Source organism: Pan troglodytes, chromosome 19, assembly GCF_028858775.2.
Source record: "Pan troglodytes isolate AG18354 chromosome 19, NHGRI_mPanTro3-v2.0_pri, whole genome shotgun sequence".
Lineage (NCBI taxonomy): Eukaryota > Metazoa > Chordata > Mammalia > Primates > Hominidae > Pan > Pan troglodytes.
The window spans coordinates 18,271,622-18,286,653 of record NC_072417.2 but is presented as its reverse complement, the minus strand read 5'-3'; the positions used below and the strand labels follow the sequence as shown (position 1 = coordinate 18,286,653).

General features: G+C 48.6%; 1 protein-coding gene across 5 annotated transcripts in view; it reads right to left on the bottom strand.

The window, feature by feature from the left end:
• DNAH2 (dynein axonemal heavy chain 2) overlaps positions 1-15,032 on the bottom strand; it is a 117,382-nt gene that overhangs the window by 61,679 nt on the left and 40,671 nt on the right. For all 5 annotated transcript variants that reach the window (XM_009431756.5, XM_016931474.4, XM_016931475.4 and 2 more), the window contains 16 exons: positions 14,784-14,930; positions 13,367-13,523; positions 12,894-13,133; positions 12,409-12,597; positions 12,081-12,228; positions 11,087-11,279; positions 7,992-8,192; positions 7,750-7,906; positions 6,613-6,787; positions 5,696-5,859; positions 4,114-4,275; positions 3,908-4,011; positions 1,764-1,920; positions 1,533-1,615; positions 1,239-1,419; positions 704-842 (listed from right to left, as the gene is read on the bottom strand). In XM_009431756.5, coding sequence (XP_009430031.1) covers positions 704-842; positions 1,239-1,419; positions 1,533-1,615; positions 1,764-1,920; positions 3,908-4,011; positions 4,114-4,275; positions 5,696-5,859; positions 6,613-6,787; positions 7,750-7,906; positions 7,992-8,192; positions 11,087-11,279; positions 12,081-12,228; positions 12,409-12,597; positions 12,894-13,133; positions 13,367-13,523; positions 14,784-14,930 — 2,597 coding nt within the window. The remainder of the gene's footprint in view (positions 1-703; positions 843-1,238; positions 1,420-1,532; positions 1,616-1,763; positions 1,921-3,907; positions 4,012-4,113; positions 4,276-5,695; positions 5,860-6,612; positions 6,788-7,749; positions 7,907-7,991; positions 8,193-11,086; positions 11,280-12,080; positions 12,229-12,408; positions 12,598-12,893; positions 13,134-13,366; positions 13,524-14,783; positions 14,931-15,032) is intronic.

Here is a 15,032-nt window from a genome sequence, read left to right as displayed (position 1 = left end):
GTCAAACCTGACTCCCTGATTCTCTACCCCAGTCTCCCCCAGTCGACCAGGCCTCACTATGTGTTCATCTTGCCGTGTGTTCATCCCTTTCTTCCCCATACCCTAACCCATCCCATGGCTGAAGGCTAGTTAATCTGCTAAATGAAAGTCAACGTAGGCTGGGCTCAGTGTCCCACACCTGTAATCCCAGAACTTTGGGAGGCTGAGGGAGGTGAATCATCTGAGGTCAGGAGTTCGAGGCAGCCTGGCCAACTTGGTGAAACCCCATCTCTACTAAAAATAAAAAAATTAGCCAGAGGTAGTGGCACACGCTTGTATTCCCAGCTACTTGGGAGGCTGAAGCAGGAGAATCGTTTGAACCCGGGAGGCAGAGATTGCAGTGAGCCGAGATCGCACCACTGCACTCCAGCCTGGGCAACGTGCAAAACTCTGCCTCAAAAAAAATTTTTTTTTAAATAAATAAATAAACTCATCTGACTGATTCCATATCCCATGCTCTTAACCACTACATTATTATACTCCACTCAAATATTTGTTGAGTTTAATTTACAGAATTATGATCTAATGCTTAGAAGAGGTGATGGAGATGGGAAATGTTAGGAGAGCTGGGGGCATCAGTCTTTTTAATAAACGAAGCACGCAACCATGACCAAGCAGAGTGCCTGCTGAGGCTGTGTCAGGGCAGGAGCCCTGGAGCTCTGACCTGGGTGATGGGTGCTCCGGAGAGCATTGTTGTCCTTGTTCATCCTGTCCATGATGGCTTTCCAGTTGCTGTTGACCTGGTCAAATAAGGTCGATTCATTGGGCAGCTGCTTGCGGATGTCTTCTCCCAGGAAGATATTCTGAGGGGGCCAAAAGTTGGGGTGAGAGGCCACTTCTTACACACTCTCCACCCTCTGCTCCCTGTTCCCAGATTGTGGGTGACAGTTGGGTAGAAGATACAGAGTGCTAGAAGTCAAAGGCCAAGATGCCCAAGTTCTACAAGGAAAGTTGGAGGTAGGGGGCCAGCTACCTGGGTCTAAGAAGAAAAATGGAAGAAAAATCTGGGAAGAAGAACAAAAACTTGTTACGGAGGGAATCTAAGGTGAGAGGTAATAACTAAGAATCAGACAGCTGGGTCCTAGATGAAGAGTGACTTTAAAGGTAGGAGAATGAGGCTGATAACAGGGCAAAATCTAGGTCTTAAGAAAAAGGAGTAAGAGCAGGAAGCAGGAAGAGCTCAGGCGCTGAGTCCTGACCTCTAAGTACATCCACTGACGCTGCACTGTGAGAATCATCTCAATAACCTCCAAAATGAGGGAGAGGCAGCGTTCCCAGTGGTCCACATCCTTCTCAAAGGCCTTGACAAAGCGTGATGCCTTCATGGTAGACAGAGCTACCTGGTTATCTTCCAGTGCCTGGAATACTTCTTCTGTACCTCTGAGACACAAGGGGTCAAAATCATAGTTCATCCCCACCTGCCCAAACTTGGTCCCACTCTGCAGCCTGGGTCACACAGCCCTCCATTCTCCTAGAGCCCCAGCTCCCCTGACCTGAGCCGATGATGGCCTTTATCCTTGTAGGGTACTATGTCGAGCTGAGTCACATCCCAGGTCTTGGCAATGTTTTGTAAAGCCTGTGGAGAGAAATTGGGGGACACAGCAGTCAGGTGTCTCTTCACTAAGGGGAACAGGAGCTGAGAGGCACCATCAGATGATGAACAGCTGGAGCCTGTGCTCCAGGAGGCGCAGGAGGTGTGGGAGCATGGGAAGGGACTGTCGTACCACTTCTATAGCCAGCTCTTTAGTTGCTGAAGCAGAGATCTCCCCAATTTTCTCCACATGCTGATCCATCCCAAGCTCCACAATCTGCTCCAAGGTGAAGCTTTCAGATTCCTGATCAAACTCCCGCTGGATCTCATCCCGGACCTGGTCCCAGTGCCTGCAGCCAGGAACAGGAGGGTGTGAGGTCAGGAGAGTTACCATCACTCCCATTGCTGTCTCCCACTGGGACACTATGATTCTGCATAGTTATCAATTCGTGATTCAACTCATTTTGCTAAACAGGCTCGAAGATGCAATCTTAGGCACCACGGGGAATACAAAGATTGAGGTGAAACCCTCCAGAAGTGGATTCTCTGGAGAGGAAGTTAAGGCAGGTGTGCCCACAAAACACACAATGAATCACCGCAGGTTTACTCTAGAACTGTACTGAGTAAAGGCCTTACATGAAACATCTCATATCATTCTCACGGCTACTCTATAAATTAGGAATTATTATTATTCCATTTACAGATGAGAAAACTGAGGCTTAGAGAGGTTAAATAATGTAAGCAAATAAAGTGGTTAGGTTATACATAACCGTATAACACTTAATGGTTTGGCATTGCCAAAAACGTTATACTGGAAGAAAGACAAAGAAGTAAAATTATTTTCTCTTAAATGGATAGATCATGATTGAAACATCATTTATAAAAATTACTTTATTTTTATAAATCTATCCCCAATGGTTTGAGATACATCCTCTACCATATAATAAATTCCAGATGAATTAAAAGAGTTAAACCTGAGAAACACAAAGCATTAGAGGAAAGAATGAAGAGGATGTATTTGTAACTTTGAGATAGGAAAGGTCTTCCTAAACAAGGCACAAAGGCAAAAACCATACAGAAAGAAAGTTATACTTCTGGCTACCTCAAAATAAAATCTTTTGTATAACAAAAGACATAAGGCGGGACGGGCACGGTGGCTCATGCCTGTAATCCCAGCACTTTGGGAGGCCAAGGCGGGCGGATCACTTGAGGCCAGGAGTTCAAGACCATCTTGGGCAACATGGCAAAACCCCATCTCTACTAAAAATACAAAAATTAGCAGAGCATGGTGGCAGGTGCCTGTAATCCCAGCTACTTGGGAGGCTGAGGCACAAGAATTGCTTGAACCCGTGAGGTGAAGGTTACAGTGAGCCGAGATCACAGCACTGCACCCCAGCCTGGGCAACAGAGTGAGACTTTGTCTCCCCCACAAAAAAAGGAAAAAAAAAGACATAAGACTTAGTCATGATAGACAACTCCCTTTCAGAGAGAGGGAGGCCCCAGGGCAGGGGTCAGAGAACAAGAAGTCAGCAAGGCTGGATGACCCGAGACAGTGCAAGAAGCAGAGGACAGTGGCAGGCTTGGTGTCTGCGCCACATGTTCGCTGAGCACTATTTGCAATAGCTAAGATGTGGAATCACCCTAAGTGTCCATCAAGCGATGAATGGAGGATGAAAATGTGGTGTATATATACAATGAAATACTCTTCAGCCTCAGGAAAGAAGAAAATCCTGTCATTTGCAACAACATGGAAGAACCTGGAGGACATTACGCTAAGCGAAGTAAGCCAGGCGAAGAAAGACAAACACCGCATGATCGCACTCATATGTCATATGTAAAGTCTGAACAGGTTGAACTCACAGAAGCAGCGTCGATTGCTGGTTACCAGGGGCTGGGGGTGGTAGGTGGAAAGTTGGGGAGGTGTTGGTCAAAGGACACAAAATTTCAGTTAGACAAGAGGGATGATCTCCTGTACATCATGGCAACAATGGTTAATAACACTCTATTGTATACTTGAAAATCACTGAGAGTAGCTTTTCAGTATTCTCACTACAAAAAATAGGTATGTGAGGTAATGCATATGATAATTAGCTCAATTTAGCCATTCTACAATGTGTACATATTTCAAAACATTATGCTGTACACCATAAGTGTATGCAATTTTCATGCGTCCATCAAAATTAAATGTTAAAAAGAGGAAAGAGAAAAAGACATACATTTGTGGACAGAGGGGAAGAGAGGGCTGTGAACACTGCGGAGAGGAGAATGGGAGGGACCAAGTGGTGGCGCAGGCCAGTGGGGCAGAGTGGACACCCCGGAGCAGAGGAGCAGCCTCACCTCTCTCTAAGGGCAGGGTTCCGCAGGTCTGAGATGAGAGGCATGGTCCTCTTGAACTGCTCTATTTTTGAGCGAGTGGTTTCAATAATTTCCCAGTTTCGGTCCTGAGCAAAAGTTGGGGGCATGAGAAGACCCGACGACCTCCCTGGGAACAGACCCGGATCCTCCACCAGCTTCTCTTCCGCCTCCCCGCCGTTTCTCCCCACCTTATACTCTTTGGCTAATCTTGTGAGGCGACGAAACAGCCCGTGGGCCATGGTCTCCATGGTTTCCGTCTGCAGGATCAGGAACCGGCCAGTCTTCCACTCATTCCAGTTCTCCTCCCAGTCTCGTGCGATCTCCCAGATTTGCTGGAGGGCATCGAGCTCCTACAGGGCAGAAAGGCGCGTTGCATGAAGTGGCACCTGCCCTCTTCCTCCCTGACGGATGCCCAGGCCCTTCGCTGCTCTCGCTCTGTGAAGCTTCCCCTCTAGATAATACAGCGGCCTCCTCAGTCCACATATTTTTCTCCACTCTGTTGCCTTAAGAGCTTATCAAGGAACAAGCACATGAAAAAATCCTCAATGTCATGAGTCATTAGGGAAATGCAAATCAAAACCTCAGTAGGATGCCCCTTCACACCCGCTAGGATGGCTAGAACCAAAAAAAAAAAAAAAAAAAGGTAAATAAGTGTTGGCACGGAGATATGGAGAAATAGGGAGACTTGCACACTGCTAGTGGGAATGTGAAACGGTGCAGCTGCTGTGGAAAATGGCTTGGCAGCTCCTCAAAAAGTTAAACATAGAGTTTCCATATGATCTAGCAATTCCATCCCTAGGCTTACACTCACAAGAATAGGGAACAGGTGTTCAGACAAATACAAGTACACGCGTGTTCATGGCAGCACTACTCCCTTTAGCTAAAAGGTGGAAACAACCCAAATGTCCATCAACTGGTGAATGGTAAACAAAATGTGGTAAACTCATGCGATATTCAAATATGAATATTCAGCCATTTAAAAAAGTACTGATCCATGCCACACCATGGATGAACCTTGAAGACATTATGCTAAGTGAAAGAAGCCAGATTAAAAAGGCCACGTATTATCATACAAATGGTTCCATTTGTATGAAGTGTCCAGAATAGGGGAATCATACACGTGGAAAATAGGCTCATAACAGACTGGGGCGGGGGACGGGGGACTGGGGCAGGGGACGGGGGATGCACGTGACTGCTAATGGGCAGAGTTTCCTTTAAGGTAATAAAAATGTTTGGGAATTAGATAGATGTGGTGTGAATTACTAAACGTCATGAATTGTTTACTTCAAAATGGTTAATTTTGGCAGGGCGTGGTGGCTCACACCTGTAATCCCAGCACTTTGGGAGGTCGAGCCAGGTGGATCACCTGAGGTCAGGAGTTCGAGACCAGCCTGGACAATATGGTGAAACCCCATCTCTATACTAAAAATATAAAAATTAGCCATGCATAGTGGTGGATGCTTGTAATCCCAGCTACTCGGGAGTCTGAGGCATGAGAATCGCTTGAACCCGGGAGGCAGAGGTTACAGTGAGCCGAGATTGTGCCACTGTACTCCAGCCTGGGTGAGAGAGCAAGACTCTATCTCAAAAAAAAAAAAAAAAAAAAAGGATTAATTTTGTTATATGAATTTTACCTCAACTGAAACAAACAAACAAAAGCTCCTTGTGAGCTCCTCTCCCTTCCCACTGCCTTTGTGGGCGCTAAGGACCCATTCTCCTGTCCCTGCCCCTTATAGACGGTGACCACAGGGTCCTTGCTCAGCACACCACCTTCTCCAGGTTCTGAAGGTCCTTGGAGGGTGGCTGCTCGATCTTGAAGATGCCCAGGTTGGCTCGGAGACTATTTTCCTCTTCCCTCATGGCCATCACCATGGCCCGCACTTGTGTAATCTGGTCTAAGGCAGACATGTATCCCACGTTGCTGGTGAAATGGCCTGTGGAGGATTCAGGATGAAGCTCAGCTTCCCGCTCACGTCTGGCAAGGACAGCCATGGCTCTCCTATCTCTTTGTGGGCAAATCTCACCTCTCTCCTCACGTGAGAGAGGGAAGGGAAGGAGAGTAAGAGGGAACGCGTTGAAAGAATAACGGTTAATCTTAGCAAAAACTCCTAAATGTGGCTTGAGAGTCAGGAACAGATGGAATATGGAAGTCGGGATAAGAAAAGTAGAAATGCGGGCCGGGCGCGGTGGCTCACACCTGTAATTCCAGTACTTTGGGAGGCCGAGGCAGGCAGATCACAAGGTCAAGAGATCAAGACCATCCTCGCCAACATGGTAAAACCCTGTCTGTACTAAAAATACAAAAATTAGCCGGGTGTGGTGGCATGTGCCTGTAGTCCCAGCTACTCGGGGAGGCTGAGGCAGGAGAATCGCTTGAACCTGGGAGGCGGAGGTTGCAGTGAGCTGAGATCGAGCCACTGCACTCCAGCCTGGTGACAGAGCGAGATTCCATCTCAAAAAAAAAAAAGAAAAAAGAAAAGTAGAAATGCTGTGAGCTGCGCCGCTGTCTACCCAAAACGAGAGCCACTGAGTGTCCTCCTCCTTTGCTCCTGAGTGGAGGCTCTTCCCCCACCCCAGCACCGACCCTCCTCCTCCCCTCCCAGTTCTCGCCTTCCCAGGACCTGGGCTTGGAAGGCGGGGTCTCTAAACAAAGGCTAAAGAAGCGGGAGAGGTGGATCAAGGAGTACCTTTGAATTCGAAATCTTCCAGAAGCATATGTGCTTTCTTCTTGAAGTCATCTGCCAAGTGGATCAGGCCTGTCTTGAATTTCTCCTTGTGTTTCTTCAGCATTTGCTTACTGTCCAGCAGAGTTTGTTGGAAGACAACCCACTCCCCGTTGAGACTGTCCAGCATCTCCAGGACCTGGGGGAGTCAGAGAGTGGAGGATGACCAGGAGCAGGAGGTCTGCCCTCTCATGAAAGTTTTTAAGGACTCTTTTCTGATCCTCCAGACCAGAGTCTGGGGACGAGTTTTGCACATGTGACAAGGCCTAAAAAAATCAAGGTGTGAGTTTGCCAGGCCTAAAAGAAACCCTGGCCGGGTGTGGTGGCTCACGCCTGTGATCCCAGCACTTTGGGAGGCCAAGGTGGGAGGATCACTTGAGGTGCCTGTAGTCCCAGCTACTCAGGAGGCTGAGGTGGGAGGATCGCTTGAGCCCAGGAAGTTGAGGCTGCAGTGAGCCATGATTGCACCACTGCACTCCAGCCTGGGTAATGGATGGAGGCCCTGTCTCAAAAAAAAAAAAAAAAAAAAATCCAAAAGCTGTCTATCTGAGAATGAGGCCAAAACCAAAAAAAAAAAAAAAAAAAAAAAAAAAGTAAATACAGTAAGTAAATCCAGCTGGGTGCGGTGGCTCACACCTGTAATCCCAGCACTTTGGGAGGCCGAGGTCAGCAGATTGCTTGAGTTCAGGAGTTTAAGACCAGCTTGGGCAACAAAATGAGACCCCCATCCCTACAAAAAATACAAAAATCAGCCAGGCGTGGTGGCGTGTGCCTGTGTTCCCAGCTACTTGGGAGGCTGAAGTAGGAGAATCACTTGAGCCTGGGAGGCAGAGGTTGCAGTAGGCTGAGATCGTGCCACTGCACTCCAGCCTGGGTGACAGAGCCAGACTCTGTTTAAAAAAAAAAAAAGAAGAAGAAGAAGAGGAAAAGAAAAGAAATCCAGAAGCTAAGTAAAGGTATCATTTGAGCTAGCTTTGGCTTTCAAATCTAGAGTCTCCTCCCCCTGTCACTTCTCTACTCTCCCCGAGGACAGCCAAGGGCCTCCCCCGCAATCTGCTGCTGATACGGGTCCCAGGTAAACCAAACACCACAGGAACTCACACTGTCCTCGACTGGCACCTCGTACTTTTCAAGAATGGCAAATTGCTCGTGTATGGGAGGGATCTGAGTCTCCACGTTGGCCAAGTCGTGCTTCAGGGCATCCACGAGCTGCAAGCTGACCCCCAGTTCCTCCAGCGTCTGCGGAGGGCGGCTGATTCTGAAGGCGGGCAAAGGGAGTGCTAGTGAGTGAAAGACCCAGTGCCTGCCCCTGACCCCTTCCTGTGGGGCGCCCCAGCCCGCACTTCTCTGCGTTCTCCTTCAGGTAGGTGTGCAGCTCCAGGAGGCGCCCAGCAGCCATCTCCCTGAGCAGAGTCGCGAACTTGTTCTGCCATTCATTGCAGTGCTGCACCAGGGAGAACTTGAGGTGTGAACAGTCCAGCAGCACAAACTGGATGTTGGTGACTGTCTCCTCCTTCTGCACGTTATTAGCAACTTCCGTGTAGCTGCAAGAGCCCCAGATCCCAGCTAGGATGTTGTTTTCTTTGCAGACATACCCTCTGTCCCCACACAGGCTGCAGGTCTCATTTCCTTCCACCCAAACCTGGGCAGCAGTTCTAGAGTATTCTTCTACTCCCAGGCATCTCTCATTCCAATCTGCCCCAGCCATGCAGCTGTGACTGACTGTCATTCTCCCAGTCACTGGCTATAAGATAGCAGTCAAACTTCTTATTCTGGCATTCAAAGCTCTAGAGTGAGGCAGGGTGCGATGGCTCACGCCTGTAATCCCAGCACTTTGGGAGGCCGAGGCAGGTGAATCACGAGGTCAGGAGTTCAAGACCAGCCTAGCCAACATGGTGAAACCTTATCTCTACTAAAAATACAAAAATTGGCCAGGCACAGTGGCTCACGCCTGTAATCCTAGCACTTTGGGAGGCCGAGGCCGGCAGATCACGAGGTCAGGAGATCGAGACCACGGTGAAACCCCATCTCTACTAAAAATACAAAAAATTAGCCAAGTGCGGTGGCAGGCGCCTGTAGTCCCAGCTACTTGGGAGGCTGAGGCAGGAGAATGGCTTGAAACTGGGAGGCGGAGCTTGCAGTAAGCCGAGATCACGCCACTGCACTCCAGCCTGGGCGACAGAGCAAGACTCCATCTCAAAAAGAATAAATAAATAAATAAATATACAAAAATTAGCTGGGTGTGGTGGCGAGCACCTGTAATCCCAGCTACTGGGGAGGCTGAGGCAGAAGAATCACTTGAACCCGGGAGGCGGAGGCTGCAGTGAGCCAAGATGGCGCCACTGCACTCCAGCCTGGGTGACAGGGTGAGACTCTGTCTCAATAAAAAAAAAAAGCTTTAGAGTGGCACAGATCTGGGTTGAGTTTGCCCTGTGCTGCTTCCTAGTTCTATGACCTCAGGTGGTTTTTTTTTTTTTTTTTAACTGTTTGAGCCTCGGTTTCCTCATCTGTAATACAGTGACAGTAACAGAGCCTGCCTCACAAGGTGGTTGGGAGAATTCACTTGGCTGCTACAGCGCCCCTTTGCGTTCTTCCTTTCCTGTGCCTATGTTGCCGATCTCACTCTGTGGGGTGAACGTGCTCATGGACTCACATCTTTATGCCTTTGCTCATGCTATTTCCTCCACATGGAATGCCTTCCCCACTGCCCATCTCTGCCTGTTGAAATCCTACGCAAAGTCGGCCGGGCTTGGTGGCTCAGGCCCGTAATCCCAGCACTTTGGGAGGCCAAGGCAGGTGGATCATGAGGTCAGGAGATTGAGACCATCCTGGCTAACACGATGAAACCCCATCTCTACTAAAAATACAAAAATTAGCTGGGCGTGGTGGCGGGCACCTGTAGTCCCAGCTACTCGGGAGGCTGAGGCAGGAGAATGGCATGAACCCGGGAGGCGGAGCTTGTGGTGAGCAGAGATGGTGCCATTGCACTCCAGCATGGGCGACAGAGTGAGACTCCGTCTCAAAAAAAAAAAAAAAAAGAAATCCTACGCAAAGTCCCTTCCTCCAGGAAGCCTTCCCTAAAATCCCCAGCTGGAAATCCTCTGTCCTTCCACTGAACTGCCCTGGCGTGTGATATCCCTTCATCACAGTATTTACCACAGTGCAGCTGTGTAATAACACAGTACACGAGCACAGGGCTTCAGCCTACAAAGTGCTTTCATGTATCTTTAATCATTTCACAAGGTTCCAAGGTAGGTAGTGTAATATCTGTTTCATAGAAAACTGAGGCCCAGAGAATATAGAAAACCTGCCTAAAGTCACACAGCTACTAAGTGGCACAGCTGCGATTCCAAGTCTTCTCGTGACACCATGGCCACCACTCTTTCAGCGATACTTTTATCTTCCTTACTACTCTAGAGCCCTCAGGAGGAAAGAACTTGCTCATTTCTTTTTTTTTTTTTTTTCTTAACTCCTCATGGCCCATACAATGAATGTTTATGGAATGAATGTTTACAGAATGAATGAATGAATGACCAGAGGCCCATAAAAAGATGTGAGTTAAGATCAGAAATTAAGATCTTCTTCTAGGCCAGGCATAGTGGCTTACGCCTGTAATCCCAGCACTGAGGGAGGCTAAGGTGGGTGGATGACTTGAGGTCAGGAGTTTGAGACCAGCCTGGCCAACATGGTGAAACCCTGTCTCTACTAAAAATACAAAAATTAGCCAGGCGTGGTGGTGAATGCCTGTAATCCCAGCTACTCGGGAGGCTGAGGCATGAGAATTGCTTGAACCCGGGAGGCAGAGGTTGCACTGCACTCCAGCGTGGGTGACAGAGTGAGACTCTGTCTCAAAAAAAAAAAAAATTGAAAAAAAAAAAATTTTCTTCCTGAGTGGGCAACATAGAATCTCTACAAAAAATTTTAAAAAAAAGAAAATTATTCAAGCATGGTGGCATGTGCCTGTGGTCCCAGCTACTCGGGAGCATTAGCCAGGAGGATCACTTGAGCCCAGGAGGTCCAGGCCGCAGTGAGCTATGACCACACCACTGCACTCCAGCCTAGGCAATGACAGAGCAAGACCCTGTCTCAAACAAAATAAAACAAACAAAATAATCTTCTATTTAACTCCCATCTGCCTTCTTAGAATCAAAGGGCTCACTTCTTTCATCTTCCAGATCTCTGGAACTTCTTCTTTCTCACCAGGCCCTGCCATCCTCCCCTAGACAACTGCTTTTCACCTAAATCCTGTCCAGCTCTTCCCTGATCTCTACCCCTTGAGAAGCAAAGGTCCAATGTCCTAGGTCCTGTTCTTTTCCTGTCATTGAGGACACATGTCATCCTCAGCTCCCCTACCCACTTCCCAAGACTCTAGGCCCGGGCTCCTCCTGCAGTGCTGTGCCTCCTACAGACAGACTTTCAATCCACCCTCACCACTCACCGGGCAATGTCGGCAACAAAAGAAGAGACAGGTGGGTTGAGGCGCTGGTAGCGATGAATGAAGGAGTCCTTGTTGATCTCCCAGATCTCCCGGTACATGTCCCAGGTCTTGAGGTAGTTCTGCAGCAGGCTTGCGTTGTTAGTCATGCCGCTGCTGATTTGGGTCTGGATCTTCTTGATGTCCTCATCTTGCTCTTCAAAGGACCAAGAAAGATGCTTCTCACTGACTTCCACCCCAACCCAACTTCTGCCTGAGCCCTGCCCACTGCTCCAGACCTTCCACTCTAAAACCAGCTTCCCAGAGAAATACAGCTCAAACATGCACATTAGAAGGTAAAGGAGTAGGCAGAAAGTGAAAATGTGACTCTTAGTGTCTCCTTCATAGGATCTGATGTCTTGTCTGTTGGTATCTAGGCCTCTTACAGGCCAGTCCCAGTCCCAGTCCCAAGCTTGTCTTTCCTCATCTCCCATCCCAAATCCCAAATCCCATGAGCATCAGTCACCTAATCTCAACCCCCATCCATGCCCCTGCTCCCTTCCCCAGTCTGGCCCCCCTGTTTTTGTTTTTTTTTTAGATGGAGTCTCACTCTGTCACCCAGGCTGGAGTGCAGTGGCATGATCTCCGCTCACTGCAACCTCCGCCTCCGGGGTGATTCTTTGCCTCAGCCTCCTGAGTAGTTGGGATTATAGGCACCCGCCACCATGCCTGGCTAATTTTTGGATTTTTAGTAGAGATGGGGTTTTGCCATGTTGGCCAGGCTAGTCTCGAACTCCTGACCTCAAATGACCTGCCTGGCTCAGCCTCCCAAAGTGCTGGGATTACAGGCACAAGCCACTGTGCCCAGCCGATCTGGCCCCTTGACCTGAGTTTTCCCCAGGTCATGGAGGTGACTGGCCCAGTATGCCTGGAAATAGCCCTGGTCTCTCCTCCTGGCCTGGCCCACTCGACAGCCTCTGAAACCCTGTGCCTTGTGCCCTCCCTGTTGCCCACTCACCCACAACTGTTTGGATGGGTTCACGATGTAACTTGCGCTTGGTGAGAATGTCAGGGAGGTGGCGGAAGACAGAGACGGTGGAAAAGAGGTGGTTGCCAATGTCATTGACCACACCTGCCAAAGTCTGCAGAGTGGGTGAGAATTCCACCTGTGAGGAACCCAGTGGAGATGGAGAGATAAGCCTTAGGACTGAGAAGGTCACACACTTCAGCAGCAGGTCTGAAGGCCATAGGATAAAGTCAAGGCCAAGGACCAAGTTTAGGAATTAAGGGAAACTGACAAATAAGATGCAATGGTTTTGAGATATTGGGGGCAAAGTGGTTCCTACCTGTGCTACACTTCCTTGCAGATCATTCTTCAAAATGACAAGGACTTGGAAGAGTGGGTTTGGGCTGGTCTTTCCATCCCCGTTGATAGCCTTGGATAGTTCTAGCAGTGACCACTTCACATTCAGGCGCAGGGCATCCTCCATCATGCGGTCCAGCCGAATCATGTACAGCATCCACTGCTGCTGAATCTGATGGGATGGAGGGAGGAAAAAGAGAACTTTTCAGGGAAGACAGGGCACATCCTGGGAAGTGAGAACCAGCCAACAGGGAAGGAAACAAGTTGGTTTAATGGAAAGGCAGGACGCTGAGTCCTGGAGGAAGAGGTGTGAAGACTGAAGGTTGGCTGAGTCCAAGACTACAGCACGATGTTTGAGAAGTACACACTGGTAAAAAGAAAAAAGGGTCGGGGAGCAAGAGAATGGCCTGATGGAACTGGAGGACTGTGGTTTTTCCAACCACAACATCCTGGCCACAGGAACCCTACCTCAGGACCATCATTCTTGAAGACCTCATAGGAGTTGGTCATGATGGTCACCACATCCTGGTGCAGGTTCATCAATTTCTGCTGTACAGCTGCCCGATGCTCTCTTTGGTCCTCTTCAAATTCCAGGTCCCTGTATACCCGTTTGCCACTAATGCGTACCAGCAGCTTCTCTGACATCTCTTGGGCTCGCCAGCCAATGGTCAGAGTGGATGCCTTGAACTCATTCACAATCATCTGCACCTAGAGTCAGGCCCCATCATGGGGGAGTTTCAGCTTGGGAAGAGACCATCTGGACCTCATTCTACCCTCCCACTTGTTCTCCAGCTAGACTGGATGACACACAAAAAAGTCCTTCCCCAAGCAAACTTAATTCTTTTTACACTACCCCCAGGTTTCCCAATCTCTATGCAACACTCAGGTATAAATGACCCATCAGCCTTGCAGACCTTTAGGGTCTAAGGACCATGGCCCACCTTGCTGGCATGTATACGGCACTCCGTGATGAAGAAGGCACTGGCCCCCTTCAAGGTCCAGTGCAGTTTCTTGAGTCCCGGGTGGATCTTCTTATCCAGGAACCGAATACGCTCTTTGAATAGGGCCTGCTCATCTGGGGACAGCATGGCAATAATCCTGTGCATAAGAGAGGCCTGGTATCCAGAGGGGACAAGCCCTGAAGATCTTTCCTCCACTTCAGGAAACAGTGGAGAAATGTGAACATTTCTAGACCACTAGTCTAGATTCTAGACTAGATTCTAGACTAGTACTTCCAAAAGAACTTTTTGCAATGATGGAAGTGTTCTCTTAGGTTGGTGCAAAAGTGATTGCCATTTAAGTAATGGCAACAACTGCAATCACTTTGCACCAACCTAATGCGATGTGTGCTGTCCAATATGGCACCCGCTCATCGCATATGGCTATGGAGCATTTGAAATGTGGCCTCTACCAATGAGTAATCAAATTTTTGAGTTTATTTACTTAATTTACATGGAAATAGCCACATGCAGCTGGAGGCCACCATGTTGGACACTGCAGTTCTACACACCCAAACAAGACTGCTGGTTGCACCTCCTTGGACTTTAACTGGGCTGAGAAATTTCCTGCTATTGTCTGAATGTGTGTGTCCCCACCAAATTTATATGTTGAAATCCCCACTCCCACAGTGATGGTGTTAGGACCTCTGGGAGCTGATTAGGTCATGAGGGTGGAGCCCTCATGAATGGAATTAGTGGCTTCATAAAAGAGGCCTAAGAGAGCTCCCTTGTCTCCTTCCACTATGTGAGGACAGAGCAAGAAGACAACCACCTATGAACCAGGACGCAGGCCCTCACCAGACACCAAATCTGCTGGTGCCTTGCTCTTGGACTCACCAGCCCCCAGAACTGTGAGAAATAAATGTTTGTTGTTTATAAGCCACCCGGTCTATGGCATTTTGTTATAGAAGCCCAAACAGACTAAGACAGTACCTAACCCAGAACAAAGCCTCACTCCAGAGAGAATACCAAGGCAGTCCAGAAACTGAGGCAGGGATGGGGGCAGCAGGGCCTTAGTTCAATAAGTCTGATGTTATTCTGTGCACATAATCCTAATGCCAGCCCGTCTCATTCCTAGAGAACTGGCCCAGACTACAATATATATGGTACAAGTGACCAATGGGGTGGGAGGGGACCTGGTTGGCTTTACTCTCCACCCTGCAGCTAGAAAATAAAACTACAAGGGGTAGGAATAATGATAGGGCCGTAAGAGTGGGAGACAATTTTTTTTTTTTTTTTGAGATGGAAAAGATGTAGAGGACAGAAATTGTAGAAAATGAACAACATTACAGGGCAGATAAGAGAAAAAGAAGGAATAAAATAGCATCTTGAAGGGCTGCAGTGAGGACTGAAGCCCTACCTATTGTAGTCTCTAGCAACGAGTAGCAGATTTTCACGCAGAATGCGCAGGTCCTCGGCTCGCTCGGCTACGTTCACCACGTAATGGGGCGTCTCAAACAGCAGCCGCTCCCAGTAGTCAATTTCCGCAAAGAGAATCAGAAGGGACCTTTGAGAGAGAGCAGCCAGGCAGTGAGGGGACCGCACGAGGGGATAAACTAGAGCAACAATCGAACAGGTGGAGAGGCTAGGAAGCACAGGGAAATGTCGA